This window comes from Xiphophorus couchianus, chromosome 10 (genome assembly GCF_001444195.1).
Source record: "Xiphophorus couchianus chromosome 10, X_couchianus-1.0, whole genome shotgun sequence".
Lineage (NCBI taxonomy): Eukaryota > Metazoa > Chordata > Actinopteri > Cyprinodontiformes > Poeciliidae > Xiphophorus > Xiphophorus couchianus.
Window position 1 is genome coordinate 4,117,274 of NC_040237.1, and position 14,895 is coordinate 4,132,168.

The 14,895-nt window shown below is 38.7% G+C and overlaps 1 protein-coding gene across 5 annotated transcripts in view; it reads left to right on the plus strand.

Moving 5' to 3' along the window:
• LOC114151844 (disks large homolog 5-like) overlaps positions 1-14,895 on the plus strand; it is a 32,107-nt gene that overhangs the window by 7,049 nt on the left and 10,163 nt on the right. For 2 of the 5 annotated variants that reach the window (XM_028029295.1, XM_028029298.1), the window contains exons 2-19: positions 1,577-1,663; positions 2,300-2,468; positions 3,357-3,500; positions 4,898-5,069; positions 6,643-6,899; positions 7,084-7,396; positions 8,063-8,293; positions 9,281-9,465; positions 9,564-9,689; positions 9,835-9,967; positions 10,097-10,221; positions 10,334-10,509; positions 10,981-11,084; positions 11,476-11,568; positions 11,783-12,724; positions 13,389-13,503; positions 13,658-13,793; positions 14,036-14,157. In XM_028029295.1, coding sequence (XP_027885096.1) covers positions 1,577-1,663; positions 2,300-2,468; positions 3,357-3,500; positions 4,898-5,069; positions 6,643-6,899; positions 7,084-7,396; positions 8,063-8,293; positions 9,281-9,465; positions 9,564-9,689; positions 9,835-9,967; positions 10,097-10,221; positions 10,334-10,509; positions 10,981-11,084; positions 11,476-11,568; positions 11,783-12,724; positions 13,389-13,503; positions 13,658-13,793; positions 14,036-14,157 — 3,630 coding nt within the window. The remainder of the gene's footprint in view (positions 1-1,576; positions 1,664-2,299; positions 2,469-3,356; positions 3,501-4,897; positions 5,070-6,642; positions 6,900-7,083; positions 7,397-8,062; positions 8,294-9,280; positions 9,466-9,563; positions 9,690-9,834; positions 9,968-10,096; positions 10,222-10,333; positions 10,510-10,980; positions 11,085-11,475; positions 11,569-11,782; positions 12,725-13,388; positions 13,504-13,657; positions 13,794-14,035; positions 14,158-14,895) is intronic. The other 3 variants (XM_028029296.1, XM_028029299.1, XM_028029297.1) reach the window with 2 other exon arrangements.

Genomic DNA, 14,895 nt, shown 5'->3' on the forward strand with positions numbered 1-14,895 from the left:
GCTGAGAGAGGGATAGGCAGGAAATGAGTGGCATAAACTCTAAGTGTGAATATTGATTATGAACCTAATGGTTATTGCTAACCTGTCAGATTCTCAAAAACAAAAAGAATCTGGGATTATGGTGATGACAGAGCCATCACCATAAAAATTACAAAATAATTAGTAATTTTTCTAAAGTGAAAATTACTAATTATGGCATAATTAGTCATTTTCACTTTAGAGCAGGGGAGAAATAAAAAAAAAATAAATAAAAAAAGGTTTATAGATCTACCAAAATTACCCATCAGTATTCAACACCAGAACCACCAGTGAAGAAAGAATTTGTGGTCTGGAGTCAGACTGTTGGCTTACTAAAATGATGAACTCAACCACACCAGGTCTGCAGATGCCACGCTCCAGCAGCTTGACTTGGGCGACAGGCAAATCTTCACAAAAACTTGTGAAAAAAAAGAAATAAAAAAAAAACTTAAAAAAAATTTTTTTCAACTGGAAAGCTGTCTTTTCTGGCTCCTTTCATTGGGTGTTTTTGTGGTTTCTCACTCTGGATCAGGAACTGCAAGTGATCTTTGGTTCTGTCTTCATCAAACCTTCCCTCACTTGAAAGCCTTTTTTAATACCAAACAGCAGTTAGGAAAGTCATGAAAACTTTGATTGTTTTTAGAGACTATTTTGTATTTTTTTATTGATTCTCCTACAGTTAAACTGAGCTTATTTTGGCAAAATCCATATAATCCTACTTTTCACCTTAAGTGGACAGGAGAGCAAAGAGTCTTTGTACGTGAACGTTATGGAGTAATTGGTCAGATCTTATATTTCAAGTGCCATGCATTCAGACTCTACTTTGACTGATCTTGATGTCTACACCTAATGCACATTTTAGAGATCTATATAGCATATAGCTCACAAAAAAGCAAAATTGTCACCCAATTAATATGATTGCAATAGTATCAGAATTACATGTATGTTTTTTTTCCCCCCACATACGGTAATGATGAATTACAACTGCACTACTTGATCAGAATTACTTGACCTGTTGCATAAAAATTCTAGATGCAATTCGTCTATTCAAAGGATTGAGAAAATTAGCAAGTGAATTACCAATAACTGAAAATAAACTGCATTTTATAGTCAACCTGATTCTGTTCCGTCATTACTCTCTCATCAGGTAGTCAAATTTCATGGTCTTCTTTATAATGTTAAGTGTTCTTTCATTACAGTTAATTATAAATCACTGTACTCTGTAAAGGGGCTTTTACATAGAGGATGGTGTGTTGTTGTCAGAGGAGATAAAAGAAGAAGCTCGAAGACTGCAGCCTCTTTGGGGCCCTGGCGAGTCTGTATTCAAAGTTCCTGCCCAACTGATAATTGGCTACACTCTGTAAGCCCACAGGCTTGTCATCCAAAGTTGGGGAAAGTCCCAGCTTTTATTCCTCCAGCTGGACTTCTTTTTTCCCACTAAAGGTTCTTGATTGTAACTCGAGCTGTGGAGCCTTGATGTGCCACACAATGCCGGAGATAATCATCGACCCATAATGCAGCCATGGCTCTAACTTTAATGTTTTTGTTCGTCCCACAGGGTCTACTTACAGCGTTCTGTCCACCATGCCATCAGACTCGGAGAGCAGCAGCTCGCTCAGCAGCTTGGGTGAGTGTGGCACCCCTGGTGAGTTACACATTTAACATGTATAAAGATTTGTGAAACAAAACATTTTCTACCCCCCCTAGATAAAAGCAGTCTGTTCTGAGGAGCCAACCACAGTTTTATAAATAACACTGTGACTGGTTGTTTGCTATTTAGACTGTGAGCACATGCAAGTGATTAGACAGATGTGAGAACGATTTAGAAACACTCTAGTACCATGCACACACACAGACACGCAGAGTTGGTTCATTTGATCATTCTCCCAGGGACAGAGGATTTGAGTAGCACATGCTGCGGAAAAAACCCAAATCTGCGCTGTAACAACTGTGTTGGAAATCAATCAATCAAAATGTGCAATACCTATTGCAGCATTCAAAAGTGAAATTATAATTTTAAAGTTGTAATTTTTTCACACTTCATATAAATAATTACATTTGAGAATGTATGCGCTTTGCAAATGAACACAATGACAAATACTCTTTATTTTTAGAGATGTGTCCTGTGACCTGACCAAAATCTGCCTTTTTTTGGCTGCTTTTTCATTCTAATTTTCAATTGAAATAGTTACGTAAACAGTTTTATCTTATAGGATGAACTGCTCCATCTTTTGCAGTTTGTGGATGGCTTTTACCCTCAGTAACATGCTGACTCCTGCAGGTACCTCTGGTCAAGCCTCTTCCCCTCTTCCTGCCCATGTCGACGTCCATCAGACAAGTGAAAAGATGGAGACGGTGCTGTTCCAGCTGAGACAAGTGACTCGTGAGAGGGATGAACTGCTCAAACGTGTGGCCCTCCCTACGGCTGGAAACTCTATTGATGAATGCAGGTATATGTAAACAATGTAATGCTGATACTTTTGACAAGATGGATAGTTGCAAGAAGTCTGTTGGAAAATGACTGGCCTATGGAAACATGAAGTGCTCTAAAATTTCCAGGGAGACTCCAGGACTGACTTCGATAAAACTCATTATTTCTTTTGATGGGTTACATCAGTGTCCATCAGAATGCAGACACGGCACTTTGCAAAAAGAATTAGCCTCATGTGATGACAAATGTAAAAGTTAAACATCACCAGGCAAGACAAGCTAATTTGTTTAGCATATTTCAGCAACTAGGCAATTCGAAGTATTTTAAAAGATGCAAACATAAAACAGTCATTACAGTGGCAAAATAAAGTAAAGTAATACAAATATGGAATCTTTGTAATGAGTTTTACTTTATTTTTAACTTGAGACACATCTGTAGTTTGAAAAGTTGCTACAGGATGGACCCTACAATGAATGTTGATTGTATACTGTTGATATCCATACAGTATATTAAATAGTTTAGCGCCAAGACCTCAGTGGTACACCACATCTTCTCAAATGGCTGCTTGTTATTGAAAAACCTCTTAAAAAACCTGTCCTTCTCTTCCCATACTGTAACAAGTGGCTGATATTTAATGATTTTTGGTGTGAAATGTTTTTTTCTTTATATCTAGAGAATTTGTAATTTCCTTTATGAGATCTGTTGATGCTAATGTTGTAGCCAGTTTATTCTAAATGCATAATTGTTAAATTGTGCTTTGTTTGTGTAACTAAATTTTTCTTTCTTTCTGTTCCTGTCGGCAGAAATTTTGATTGTTGTGATTGCGCTCTTACTCGCATGTGACTTTCTTCAACCTAACTGGGATTTTGTCACTATTTTGCTTCCACCTTTACCCTTTGTTAAACAGACTAAACTCAAGATCAGGCCATGACTATGAGCGTCTAAAGCTGCAGTGCATGAAGGCAATGGCGGACCTGCAGTCCCTGCAGAACCAGCACAGCACCACTCTGAAGAGGTGCGAGGAGGCTGTCAAGAAGGCAGACTTTTATCGGTAAGTGGAAAATTTGCTATATGGGATGTTTTTTCTACATTTTTTAACAGTCAGTTCTCTTTTGCTGTATGTACTCATTCTCATCCCAGCAGATTGGTTAGACAGGTTTTAGTCTTCTTTTTGTAAGTCTATAACACCAGATTCAGAGAGTAGGTTAAAATCAGAGTTGCATCCCTTGCTCATGCCCGTTTGACCTCTGTATTCATTAATAAAACACTTTTCATGGCTGAGCATCTGTGCCATGTGGATAAAGCTGCAAACGGAGTGTTTATGGGTCTGTGGAATAAGCTGTCCGGAGTAGACATGGTGGAAAGGCTGGTCCATTTGTGTGATTTAGTGATGCCATACTCTTCCCCCAAACTGTGTGCAACCAACATCTGCCCCCCAATGCAAACGAACAGATGAAGGATTATTGCCGTGTTTAAGCCGCTCCTTCTGGGCCTGTTTTGCTCTTGACAGAAAGTATTTATTTATTGCTCTTTGGTCTGTCCCTGCATTTATCCATGAAGCACCACATCAATAGGAAATCCCATTCATACCTGATGGGGAACTGTAATTATATCAGTAGGTCATGTTGAGTATGTACAAGCATTAGTAATTAATTATTATTTGTATATTTTCTGTGATATAATTAGGATTTTTGTGGCTATGGGCTAAAGAGGCTAAACATGACTATTCTCATGTTTATATTAACAACAACAAAAAGAACATTGCAAGACTATTTTAAGTTTTACTTTTAGCATTTTATTCAGCAACACCTGCTATTATGCTAAAGGAGTGATGATGTTTTTCTTTTTGTTTTATTTTGTTATATTTGCATAATTCATTTAATGAAGAAAATCGAGTGGGGAATAATCAAAGTACAGCAGCTTCTCCGCATAGAGAAATAGTTCAACTCAGCCAAATTAGATAGTTTTAAGTCTAAACTTGTTATCTGATCCCATGGAGTATTTAATTAGACTGACATAATTCCTTTAACACAGCCATGTGTATAAGTTCATTTCATATAGAGAAAAGAGCTGCATTATTCTGCTTGTGCTTCAGCATAAAGAAATCTGGAACTAGAGACAAAATGGGCCACATTAACACAGATATTCTGAGAAACAATTTTTTTCCACTGCATTTGCAACTCCCATGTCTACAAAATTGTCCCACCTAACCTTTGGATCTTTGCAGCTCCTCCTGATTTGACAGTTTGGCCTCTTGGCTGCACCTGATAAATGCTCCCCCTTCTAAAACACACTGATAACTTCAAGAAAAATATTTCTGTTCAAAGCCATTCCCTTCAGAATAAAGTTTTTGGGTGTTTTTTTTTTGTAACTGTGAATTCTAATGTGTTGTTAGAAAAGGCTTCCTCAAGCTCAGTACTTTTCTAGTATTGCTAATATTCTTTGCAGACGTCTGGCGAGTGACCACAACCAGCTAAAAGAAGAGCTGGAGGCTGTGAGGCAACGCAACATCCAGCTGGTTAGAGAGCACAACCATGTGAAGCAGACCTGTGAGGAGCTCAGGAGGCTGCATGAGGAAGACCAGAGGGAGGTGGCTGATATGAGGCTTCTGCACCAGCAGGTAGTTCAGCATTTCTACTTTTACACACAAAAAGCATGGATGGAATACAAACCAGGTGCACTTTCAGAGCATATTGTTGCATTCCATTCCATCTCTGGATGTCCTTGACATGTGATTAGCTGGATCTAGACATTTGAAACGGAATGGAATTAAAATTCTGTCTTTCAGGTCATTACCTCCAAGGAGAAAACATTGTTTAGACAAATGGGGTCAGACAGTCCTGGTCTTCCCTTATTTCCAGCGACCAAACAATTTCTAGAAATTAAAGAAATGACTTGAGATGTGTCTTTCTATTTGTTATTTTACTTGACATTTGGTGCATTTAACCTCATTTCAGTGTAAAAGTTGTATCATTAAATCTTTGCAATCTCTTGCATAACTACAGGGAATGTTTTAGAGCAATGTTTGATTGTAATAGCATTTCTTGTTCTCCCCAGAGCTGATGTCTTTATAGGGCAAACTTTGATCTCAGTCAAATGAGGAAGCAAATTAGCTTAGTGAGGTGACCTTTGTTGTTGACATTTTAGATGTTGATCACCAACTGTTTAAAGTTCTTCCATTCAAATGTTGTTTGTCTTGAATATTTTTAAGGAAAATAAGTCTAATTGGTCAGTGTATAATTTGACAAACTGGTTAAAGGTCTGGGATGTTTAGAGACTTTTGTATTGAGGGTAGGATTTGTTTTTAGGTTTTGTCAATTTGCTGCATTCAAGGTAAAATGTTTCTCATTTAATCCACAGGCTTTATTACATGTCAAGTTTACGATATGGTAGTACTTGAACAAAAAGGAACAAAGGTCATATGAAATGGAGGACGGTGCAAAAAGATATATTCCGTGTAAACTTTTTTCACATTTTGTCACATTACAACTGTAAACTTCAATGTAATTTATTGGAATTTTATTTAATAGACAACAACACAAAGTAGTGACATGGAAGGAAAATTATGAATGGTTTGTGTGGTGTGATTTTTGAATATGTAACCAAGTAGTAAGTGGACCAGTAAATACCGATGCGTAATTTAATCTCCGTATGAATGAAGTGCCTGGGAGGTTTGTTAGAAAAGAAATAGATAAGTTGTCTGACTAAAAGAAAGTTTTAGGAATTCCTGTTTGCAGTTTGCCATAAGCCATGTAGGGGACACAGAAATATGGGTTGTGCAAAGAGGTATGGGGAAAAATTACAGTCTCCTAGTGTGTTTTAGACTTGTAGAGTCTCCAGAAAATGTGCCACTGTAATTGCAGCAAAAGGTAGTTCTGCAAAGGGCAGAACACAAATGCACACCACATTTTTAAGTACACACTACTTCGTGTTGATCTGTCTCATAAAGTCCCAATAAAATGCATCGAATTTTGCAGTAGTAATGTGAGAAAATGTGAATAAAAATAAAGCAATATGAATATACCACTTCTACAAAATTTCCTTTTTTGTGCATAGACATATTAAAATTAGTGTAAGACTTGACCAACAATAATGAGATCTACATTTTATTAAACATGGTGAAATCTACTTTGCAAAAAAAAAAAAAAGCACTTAATACTTTTAGAAAAGAAAGTATTATTTCCAAACTGCAGGTGATGAGAGAAGGATCATCTGATGTCCTGAACAAGCTGTACGAAACAACTGTGGACAAACTGGAGGCAATGAAAAGCGAATACGAAGCTTTGAGGAAGCGCTACAATGAGAATACGGCCAGTCATAATGCCGACCTGAGTCGTTTGGATCAATTTGAGGAGGAGAATCATCGTTTGCAGAAGACCCTGGACATCCTGTCGAAGCAGAGGGACGCTGCTATCCACTACCAGCAGCAGTTTTCCGCATCTGTTCAGAGGTGAAGTTGCACAAGTTGGGCACCAAAAATCAACTGAAAACATGATTCTAGAAAAAGTGACTAATGGCTGTTTCAATTAATTATGCTGCAAACATAGTGCTTGACTTCAGTTCCTGAATGGAGTTCTGCACTCTACTAGTTGTAAAATAAAGATAAATAGCCGTAAAATCTTTCTTTGATTCAGGTTCGATAACACCCAACATGAGCTCTCCAAGGCCACAGTCCAGAATCTGGAGCTACAGAGAGAGCTGGAGCGTCTGCAGTCGGAGACGACGCGACTTAAAACCCAGCAGCTGAAGGCCGTAAAGGACTGCGAGAAGTACAAGGAGGAGCGGGACTCTGTAATCAATGAATACCGCCTGATCATGAGTGAGAGGGACCAGGTGATCAAAGAGGTGGACAGGCTCCAGACGGGGCTGGAGGTGGCGGAGGCAAAACTCAAGAACAATTCCTCAGAGAGACGAGTGGCCAACGAGGAGTTGGAGGCTTTACAGCAAGTAAGAGCTGAAATGGGGCATTCCTGCGTAGTTTGAAAAAGATTTGTATGTTTTTTTTTTCCTGGTAAAGATAAAAATGCAAAAAAAAAATTGTGTTAGGGGAATTATCGCGAAGATCCTTGTCCTTCCTTCATTGCTTGTTCTTCCATCCTTGCTTCCCTGCTTGTTTCCTTTCACCCTTGTGTCTTACATTTTTGCATTTTTTCCTTTATTCCTTGCATTATTTGTTTCTCCCTTCTTTCCTTTTTGTCTTCCTTCTACCCTTATTCTTTTCCCTTCTTTTCTTCTTTCGTTTTCTATCCTTGTGCCCTATCTCCATTCTTTCTGTCCTTCCTTCCTTGTATTCTTCTTCCATTTCCTGATTGCATTTCTCTTTTCTTCCTTGTTTCATTCCTTCTCCCCCTCTTTGCCCTTCCTTTCCTTTGTTTTTCTTTCCTTCCTAACATCTGTCAGTCCTTCCTTCCCTGTTGTACATTTTCTGGTTTTGCAAGGTTCAGTTTTTATTTAAAGCCTTCCTTGTCTAGAAATATCTTCTATAAATTCTTAGTGAACTTCAGTATTTTTGTGTTATGTGACAGACCAAAAACTCTTTTGACATGAAAAATGAGTAGAAACTGTAAAGTTGGGATAATTGAACATTTCTGCATATGTTTTTGTAACTTGAAGGAGCTAGCTTCAGCACTGGTGGACAGGGACCGAGCTATTTGCGAAAAGAACGAACTGCTGGAGAAATACTGCCATGAGGTAAAGGACAAAACTGAGGCCCAGAAAGAGCTGAACCAGGCCTGCAAGGACATCGAGATAGTGCGTGAGGAAAGGGATGTGGCCCGCAAAGAGAGAACAGAAGCCATCATCCAGAGGGACCAGCTGCTGCGAGAGTATTACCAGGCCAGACAGGTACCCAGAAAGACAGAAGTGATTCATCAGTCCAAACGGTAGGACTGATTTATCCGACTGACAATAATCCTCTTGTCTGATCTCATATTGTATTCAAAGTAAAGCTTGGCAGTTCCATTGATCTTGTTGAAGTGCATGCATCACCCTTCAGTCTGTTTTCACTAATTGTTGGATTATTTACAGTCTAGCTCAGAGTTCTGCATTAAGAAAATTGCCATTAATTAAAATGTGGAACCTCAACCGTTTGACTTTTTAAGAGCCCAGGGAAAACTGCACTGCATGAAAAATGAACAGCACAGTGCAGTCTAATTTAGCAGTTGACTTAATTTATCTTCTCAATACACTTAACAGCCTTTCTACTGGAGATTTATGTAGAAAGAAAAGAGGTTTGCTCCAGCATACTCTGAGTGACCTTTACATTCATTCTGTCTGACAAACCTCATACTGCCCTACTTAATCCAATTTGTGGGTTATTCTGTTCTAAATCAAAAGAGCATGCTTGTTTTTGATTGCTGACCTATGTCTTTAGAATATATGAAAGAAGTGTTTTCTTTTGGAAAAACTCACAAAGGCCTTTAGATTTTCAAAATACTGGAGAAAACCTTTAAGTCAGAGAAATGCTACTTTGCGTTTTTCCACATTGTTTTACAATTACAAATGTCAATACATTTTAATTAGATTTTTTGTAAGACCAACAAAAAGTAGCATGACATACCAATGTGAATAGTGGGTGGGGAAGGTTGTCTGTTCTTAAAATTGTGTTACAAATAAATTTTAAATGTGTTGATTGGATCAATATTCAGCTCCTCTAAAGCAAAAGTTTGTACAGGTAAATTTTGCTGCAATTACAGTTGAAAGTGGCTTATTGGATGTTTCTTCCAGATTTAGATTTCTTTAGACTGTCGGCAGCACAATTTTTATTTTTATTTTTTTTACACTTGGACATGATGATTATCTGTAGCCTCATGTTTTCATCCTTTGCTCCAGAAACAAGACTCTGCCACTCTGGACATGGAACGGGCCAACAAAGAGATTGAGATTCTTAGGAAGCAGTATGAGGCCATTTCTCAGGAGCTTAAGGAGGCTCTGCAAGAGGCAGAGGTCGCTAAATGTCGACGGGACTGGGCTTTCCAGGAGAGGGACAAGATCGTGGCAGAGAGGGAGAGCATTCGGTAAAGAATCTGTTCAAAATGTAGAGATATATGTTAGTGGAGAGATTTAGATACAAAAATATTCCTTTGTAATATCTGGCATTATCATTGTTTTGCAGGACGTTATGCGACAACCTGAGACGAGAGAGAGACAGGGCTGTGAGCGATCTGGCAGATGCTCTTAGAAATCTGGATGATACGAGAAAGCAGAAGAACAATGCTATGCGAGAACTCAAAGAACAAAAGTGTGTCTTTTTTTCCACACCTTTGTCTTCCTCATGATAGATGTGTGTTTTCTGGCTTATTCCAGTCTTCCACTACAAAGTTATCTTCTCTGGGAAGCATTTTGGCTACCATACAAAAAACAACACATTTCATATTTTGTTTCAGGGAGAAGTTGGAAGACCAGTTGGAGACAGAAGCCAGATATTGCCAGCTAATGGCTCACAGTTCACATGACTCAGCCATAGACACAGACTCCATAGAGTGGGAAACGGAAGTTGTAGAGCTGGAAAAGCACAGGGTGAGAGTTGGCATGTTTTTTTGTTTTGTTTGTTTTTTGTTTTTGTTTTTTTTACGCATTTTGTTAAACAGCAAGTTATTTAAATGCTCAGTAATCAATGAGTATTTGAATATTTGTATTTTTTTCTAGGATATGGATTTGAAAGCACTTGGTTTTGATATTGCTGAATGCGTAAATGATCCATATTTACCAGGAGATAGTGGGATATTTGTTTCCAAGGTGGACAAAGGAAGTGTTGCAGAAGGAAGATTAAGGTAAATGTTGGTTTTACCCCTTTAGATTTAGATGATAAGTTAAGAACAATTTGATAATATCAAATGAAAGTAAAAACAATCAAAAGTTGATCTCAGATACTTCGCTGTGCAGGGTGAACGACTGGTTGTTGAAAATTAATGATGTGGATCTGACCAATAAGGACAGAAAGCAAGTGATCAAAGCTGTGTTGAGCTGGGAGGGAGTAATCAATATGGTAGTTCGAAGGAGGAAGTCACTTGGAGGACGAGTCATCACCCCAATACAAATTAACCTGGCTGGACACAAAGGTCAGTTTCTTGGTGCAGTTAAACAGTCACCTAAAGTTATAGAGTCGTTTTTGAAATGCTTTGATGAAGTATTTATTTCCCCAGTACTTTTCCAAATTTACTTTATGTTAAAAGCACAATCTGTTTTATATAACAGATCAATACCAAGTAATGCAAGAGTGGTATTAAAGAATAGGTCAATTGTGCAGATTGTCATAATCACTGCAGTGGACAAGGAAAACAAGTATTATTGTGCTGCAGGCTGTGTTAATCTGTTTAGGAAGACCCCTATAAAACCCATCAAACTTTCAGATTATAATGTAAAAAATTTTGAAAAGTTTGAGTGATATTGGTATTTTTCCAATGCTCTATGGACTGCTGTCACACAGTTATGTTGTTGATTAAATTAAAAACTATTTGGCATGTGTTATTAATGTTATTTTTGTCAGGTTAAGCTCTTATGTTGAGTCTTTTCTTTTCTTGCTGTCTCAGACTGTGGAATTGGTTTGGAGAGTGGAGTATTTGTTGCCACATTGGCTGCAGGAAGTCCTGCTACCAGAGACTGTAATCTTGCTGTGGGTGACAGACTGTTGGCTGTAAGTATCCATCCTAAAATGTAAGTTTACTCAACTTAAGAAGCTTTTAACAAGACTCTGTTGGTGATCATTCACTGAGGCTTGTAGTGCCCTCTACTGACCATAAGCACAAACTGCAGTAAGGTCCCAAACCTATTCTGTCAAAAACTTTTCTTTGCTGGTGTTGCTATTTACTTGTGTTTTTTTAAACAAATTAATGGGAAGTCTGGAAACTTTCCAAACTGCAAAAAGGCCAAAAGCAATTTTATGAAGGTAGCAGGTTTATAAAGGTGGAACATTGGTATTTGTCAAAGTTTTCAGTAGCTTAGCATGTTGGTGATCAGAAAACTTAAGATTGTGTTGCAATAAGTTAAGTGTGTATTATTTTACTTTCTTTTTTTACTGCACGCAGATCAATGGAATTGAACTTCATGACAGATCTCTTTCTGAATGTGAGTCTCTGCTGAGGACCTGTGACAACTCTCTCAGTATCTCCCTTATGAAGGTGAATACACTCAACCTTAACAGAAACATAACAGCTGCAAATTAATCACTTCTGATAATGTATTCTTCATGATTGTGAGTAAATGGACCTAAGGTCATTTTTTTGACCATACATTTTTTGTAAAATGTGTGTTTTAAACCGAATAAAAAGATTCCCATGTTATGCATTAGTCCAAATTTAAAACATGTAACTGTCTAATTTCCTTCCTCAACAGTTCCTTCCTCAGAGCTCTTCTGGACAGAATTTATTTGAAGGTATGAGAGACTCTGAAAAGACCCTGCGTCTCCAATCCGGTGAGCTCCACCCCAGAGGCTGCAAGAACTCCAAGCACAACTGCTCAACTCAAACGGACATTTGCAACTGCAAGTCGAGCATTAGACAGGAGGAAGTATGTAAAGATACATGCGATTCCCTGGAAAACGGTGGCAACAGCAGCACTCATTCCCATCACAAATCCTTCTCCTACTGCTCCCAGCACTCCTGCTCTTTGTCCATGTCCCACAGTCTGTCAGAGCCTCACCCAGCGTTCAGCTACCAGCGCCAGGAGCTCAGTCCTCGTTCCCTTACATTCACCCCTTTGGTGTCTAACTGCAGCCCTCCTCAGTCGCCTGTGGACAGAGGACAGAGCCCACCAGTGAAGGCCGGTGGAGGAACGTGGCCTAAAGTCATAGTTGGGGCTTCTCTCACTGAGTGCACACAGCTGTCCATCTTCAAAAAACCCAAACAGAGAAAGTCCATCTTTGAAGTAAACGCTTTCAGGAGGCCAGAGACAGCTTCTAAACTGGACTACATGTCGAAGCATTCGCCACAGAGTTCAGCATCTGAAACTTCTCAGACGCCTCCCACCCCGCCCACCAGGAGCGACTCTTTTAGATTTAAGCATCGGCAACAGAATAGCTCTGCGTCTGACTCCACCATCACCACTGGCACGCCACCAGCCTCCCTGGCCCTGGCAGCAAGCCCCCAGGATGAGGGGTTTGTGGGAAGCCAGGAATATTACACCAACATACCTGCAGGAAAAAACAAAAAGAACTTCAAGGAAGGGGACGAGAGCCGACGGCGGACCGAAGTGCAGGAAAAGAGGAGGTACAGGCCAAAGTCAGCGCCAGCTCTACGGCGGAACGTGACTCCGTTGCACATTCCTGTTCCCATGCAGGTAACGGATTAAAGCTGTAACAAGTGGATAGATTTTCATACCTAGATAAAACCGATAAATTATTGCTTTAATCTAAGCCCGTGTCCAAACAAAATAAGAAATTGTAGATGCAAACAAGGGCTTGTATCAAACAAGATTTATACAATCATACATGTTGAATTTTTTCACCTTGACTCAGGACAGTGACCCAAAACATACAACTGAAGCTATAATGGAAAGGTTTATTTTAATGCATATTCAAGTGTAACTTTTAAATCCAATTGAATTTTCAGACATTTGACTGAGCTTGAGCAATTTTTCAAACAATAGGAAAAGTTCTAAGTGTGCAGTTTTTAGATGTGCAAATCTACTAAAGATATACGCCCAAAAGACTGCAGCTGCAATTGTTCTTGATAGCAATACATATAGAAACCAACAACTACTTGGATTTGTTTGAAAATCATGTATTGTTTCCTCTACATATCACAATTATGCCCTGTTCTGTATTGGCCTATCAAATAAACTCTGAATAAAATGCCATATTTGTAAAGTGAGAAAATGTAAAATGGGAAGAGTCACATGAATGTACTTTGTAAGCCCTTGTTTGTATCTACAATTTCTTATTTTGTTTTAGATTAAAACAACGATTTATCGGCTTTATTTGCTGTTTGTTTTCTTCTGGCAGACTCAGGTTTCCTCTGATGAGCTCTCTCCAGAGCCAGTGGACTTGTTACGCTTCTCTCCTTTGAGAACAAATCGGTACAGCGTGCCATTTGCCCCCCCAAGCTATTTGACAGCACGTAAGTCATTGGCAGGCACATTCTTAAGTGGTTCTGATTTGCATTTAAACAGGAGCTGGGTAATTTATTTGTGTAGTTCTCTTTATTTTTTCACTGTAAAAAAATTTACAACTGCAGTTGTCCTTTTATTTATTTTTTTATTTATTTTTTTTAGACCTTCCACAGCGACGTGCAGCACCATGCCCTGCAATGACTGCTGTGATGAGGAACCCAGTTTACACAGCGTGGAGCCATGAGATCCAGAACTGTCCTCCAGTTCCCAATTCAGGCCTTGATCAACATACACAAAGGTCATCTCCCAGTCTATTTATCATTTTTAGGGCTGACTTCTGTATTAAACACTTTAAAAAAAATTCTAAATTAATTGAGGCCTAAATGTGTAGTGCTGCATGAAAAAAAAACAAAAAAAACCAACCATGTACTCTCTGCCCCAGATCTCACGAACAGATGGCATGAGGCAAATTATATCTTGCTCTGGGTTGAATAATTGACTGCTAAGGGACTTGACATAGACCTTTTTCTCCATTTTTAGCCCCCAGCAACAGGCTCCTCTCAGTTTGGACCTTGGCCACAAGCGCAATGGACGCTTGAGTGAGACGAGCCACAGCCAACCACCACACAGCACCAAGTCTTTGCCCTCTGGAGCCAGACTGAGTATGTATGCTTGCTTAGCTTTGATCTAATTTGCAGTTGTAAATGTTTTCCAAGCATTAAGCGTTAAGTCCTATATTCAGTTAACATTACATTTCCTGTATCAATCCAGACAGCAATTGTCTTTCAAAGTAAACAGATGGTTAATTGTTCATTTACAGAGTTTTTACACAGTCTGGAAAACTATGGAAAAAGAAACCAGATTGTGTATAAAATATGTGTTTCAAGACTATTGTCTGACTCTTACCCATCTTAACCAACATCATGTTCTTCCATCAGTCTGTTCATCCACCAGTTCATTTGTCCTTTCACCCATTTTTCTGTTATAGGAATGACAATACAGCCTTAAAGGTTTATTATTGCTGTAACAACAGTGACAATAAAAGTATTTTGTGAAGTGATGTGTTGTTGGAAAACAACACATCCGTTACATAGATTGTCTGACTTCAACTGAACATCTTCAGTCGAGATCATATTATCGCAAATATTATCCTAATAAACAAAAGAACACCATCCATTTCTATTTCAGACCATCTGTTGATTCATCTATTTGTCACATTTATTTCGGTCAGATATGTACTGTAAGTTTTTTCCTCCGTTCAACCAACATTCTGTTCATCAATCCATCTGTTTATCCATCACCAAATCGTTCATCTGTTTATCAGTCCATCCATCCGAGCATCCATGGATTTATCTTTTGCCATCCATTTGTGCATCAATCTGAATCCATCTGTATCAAAC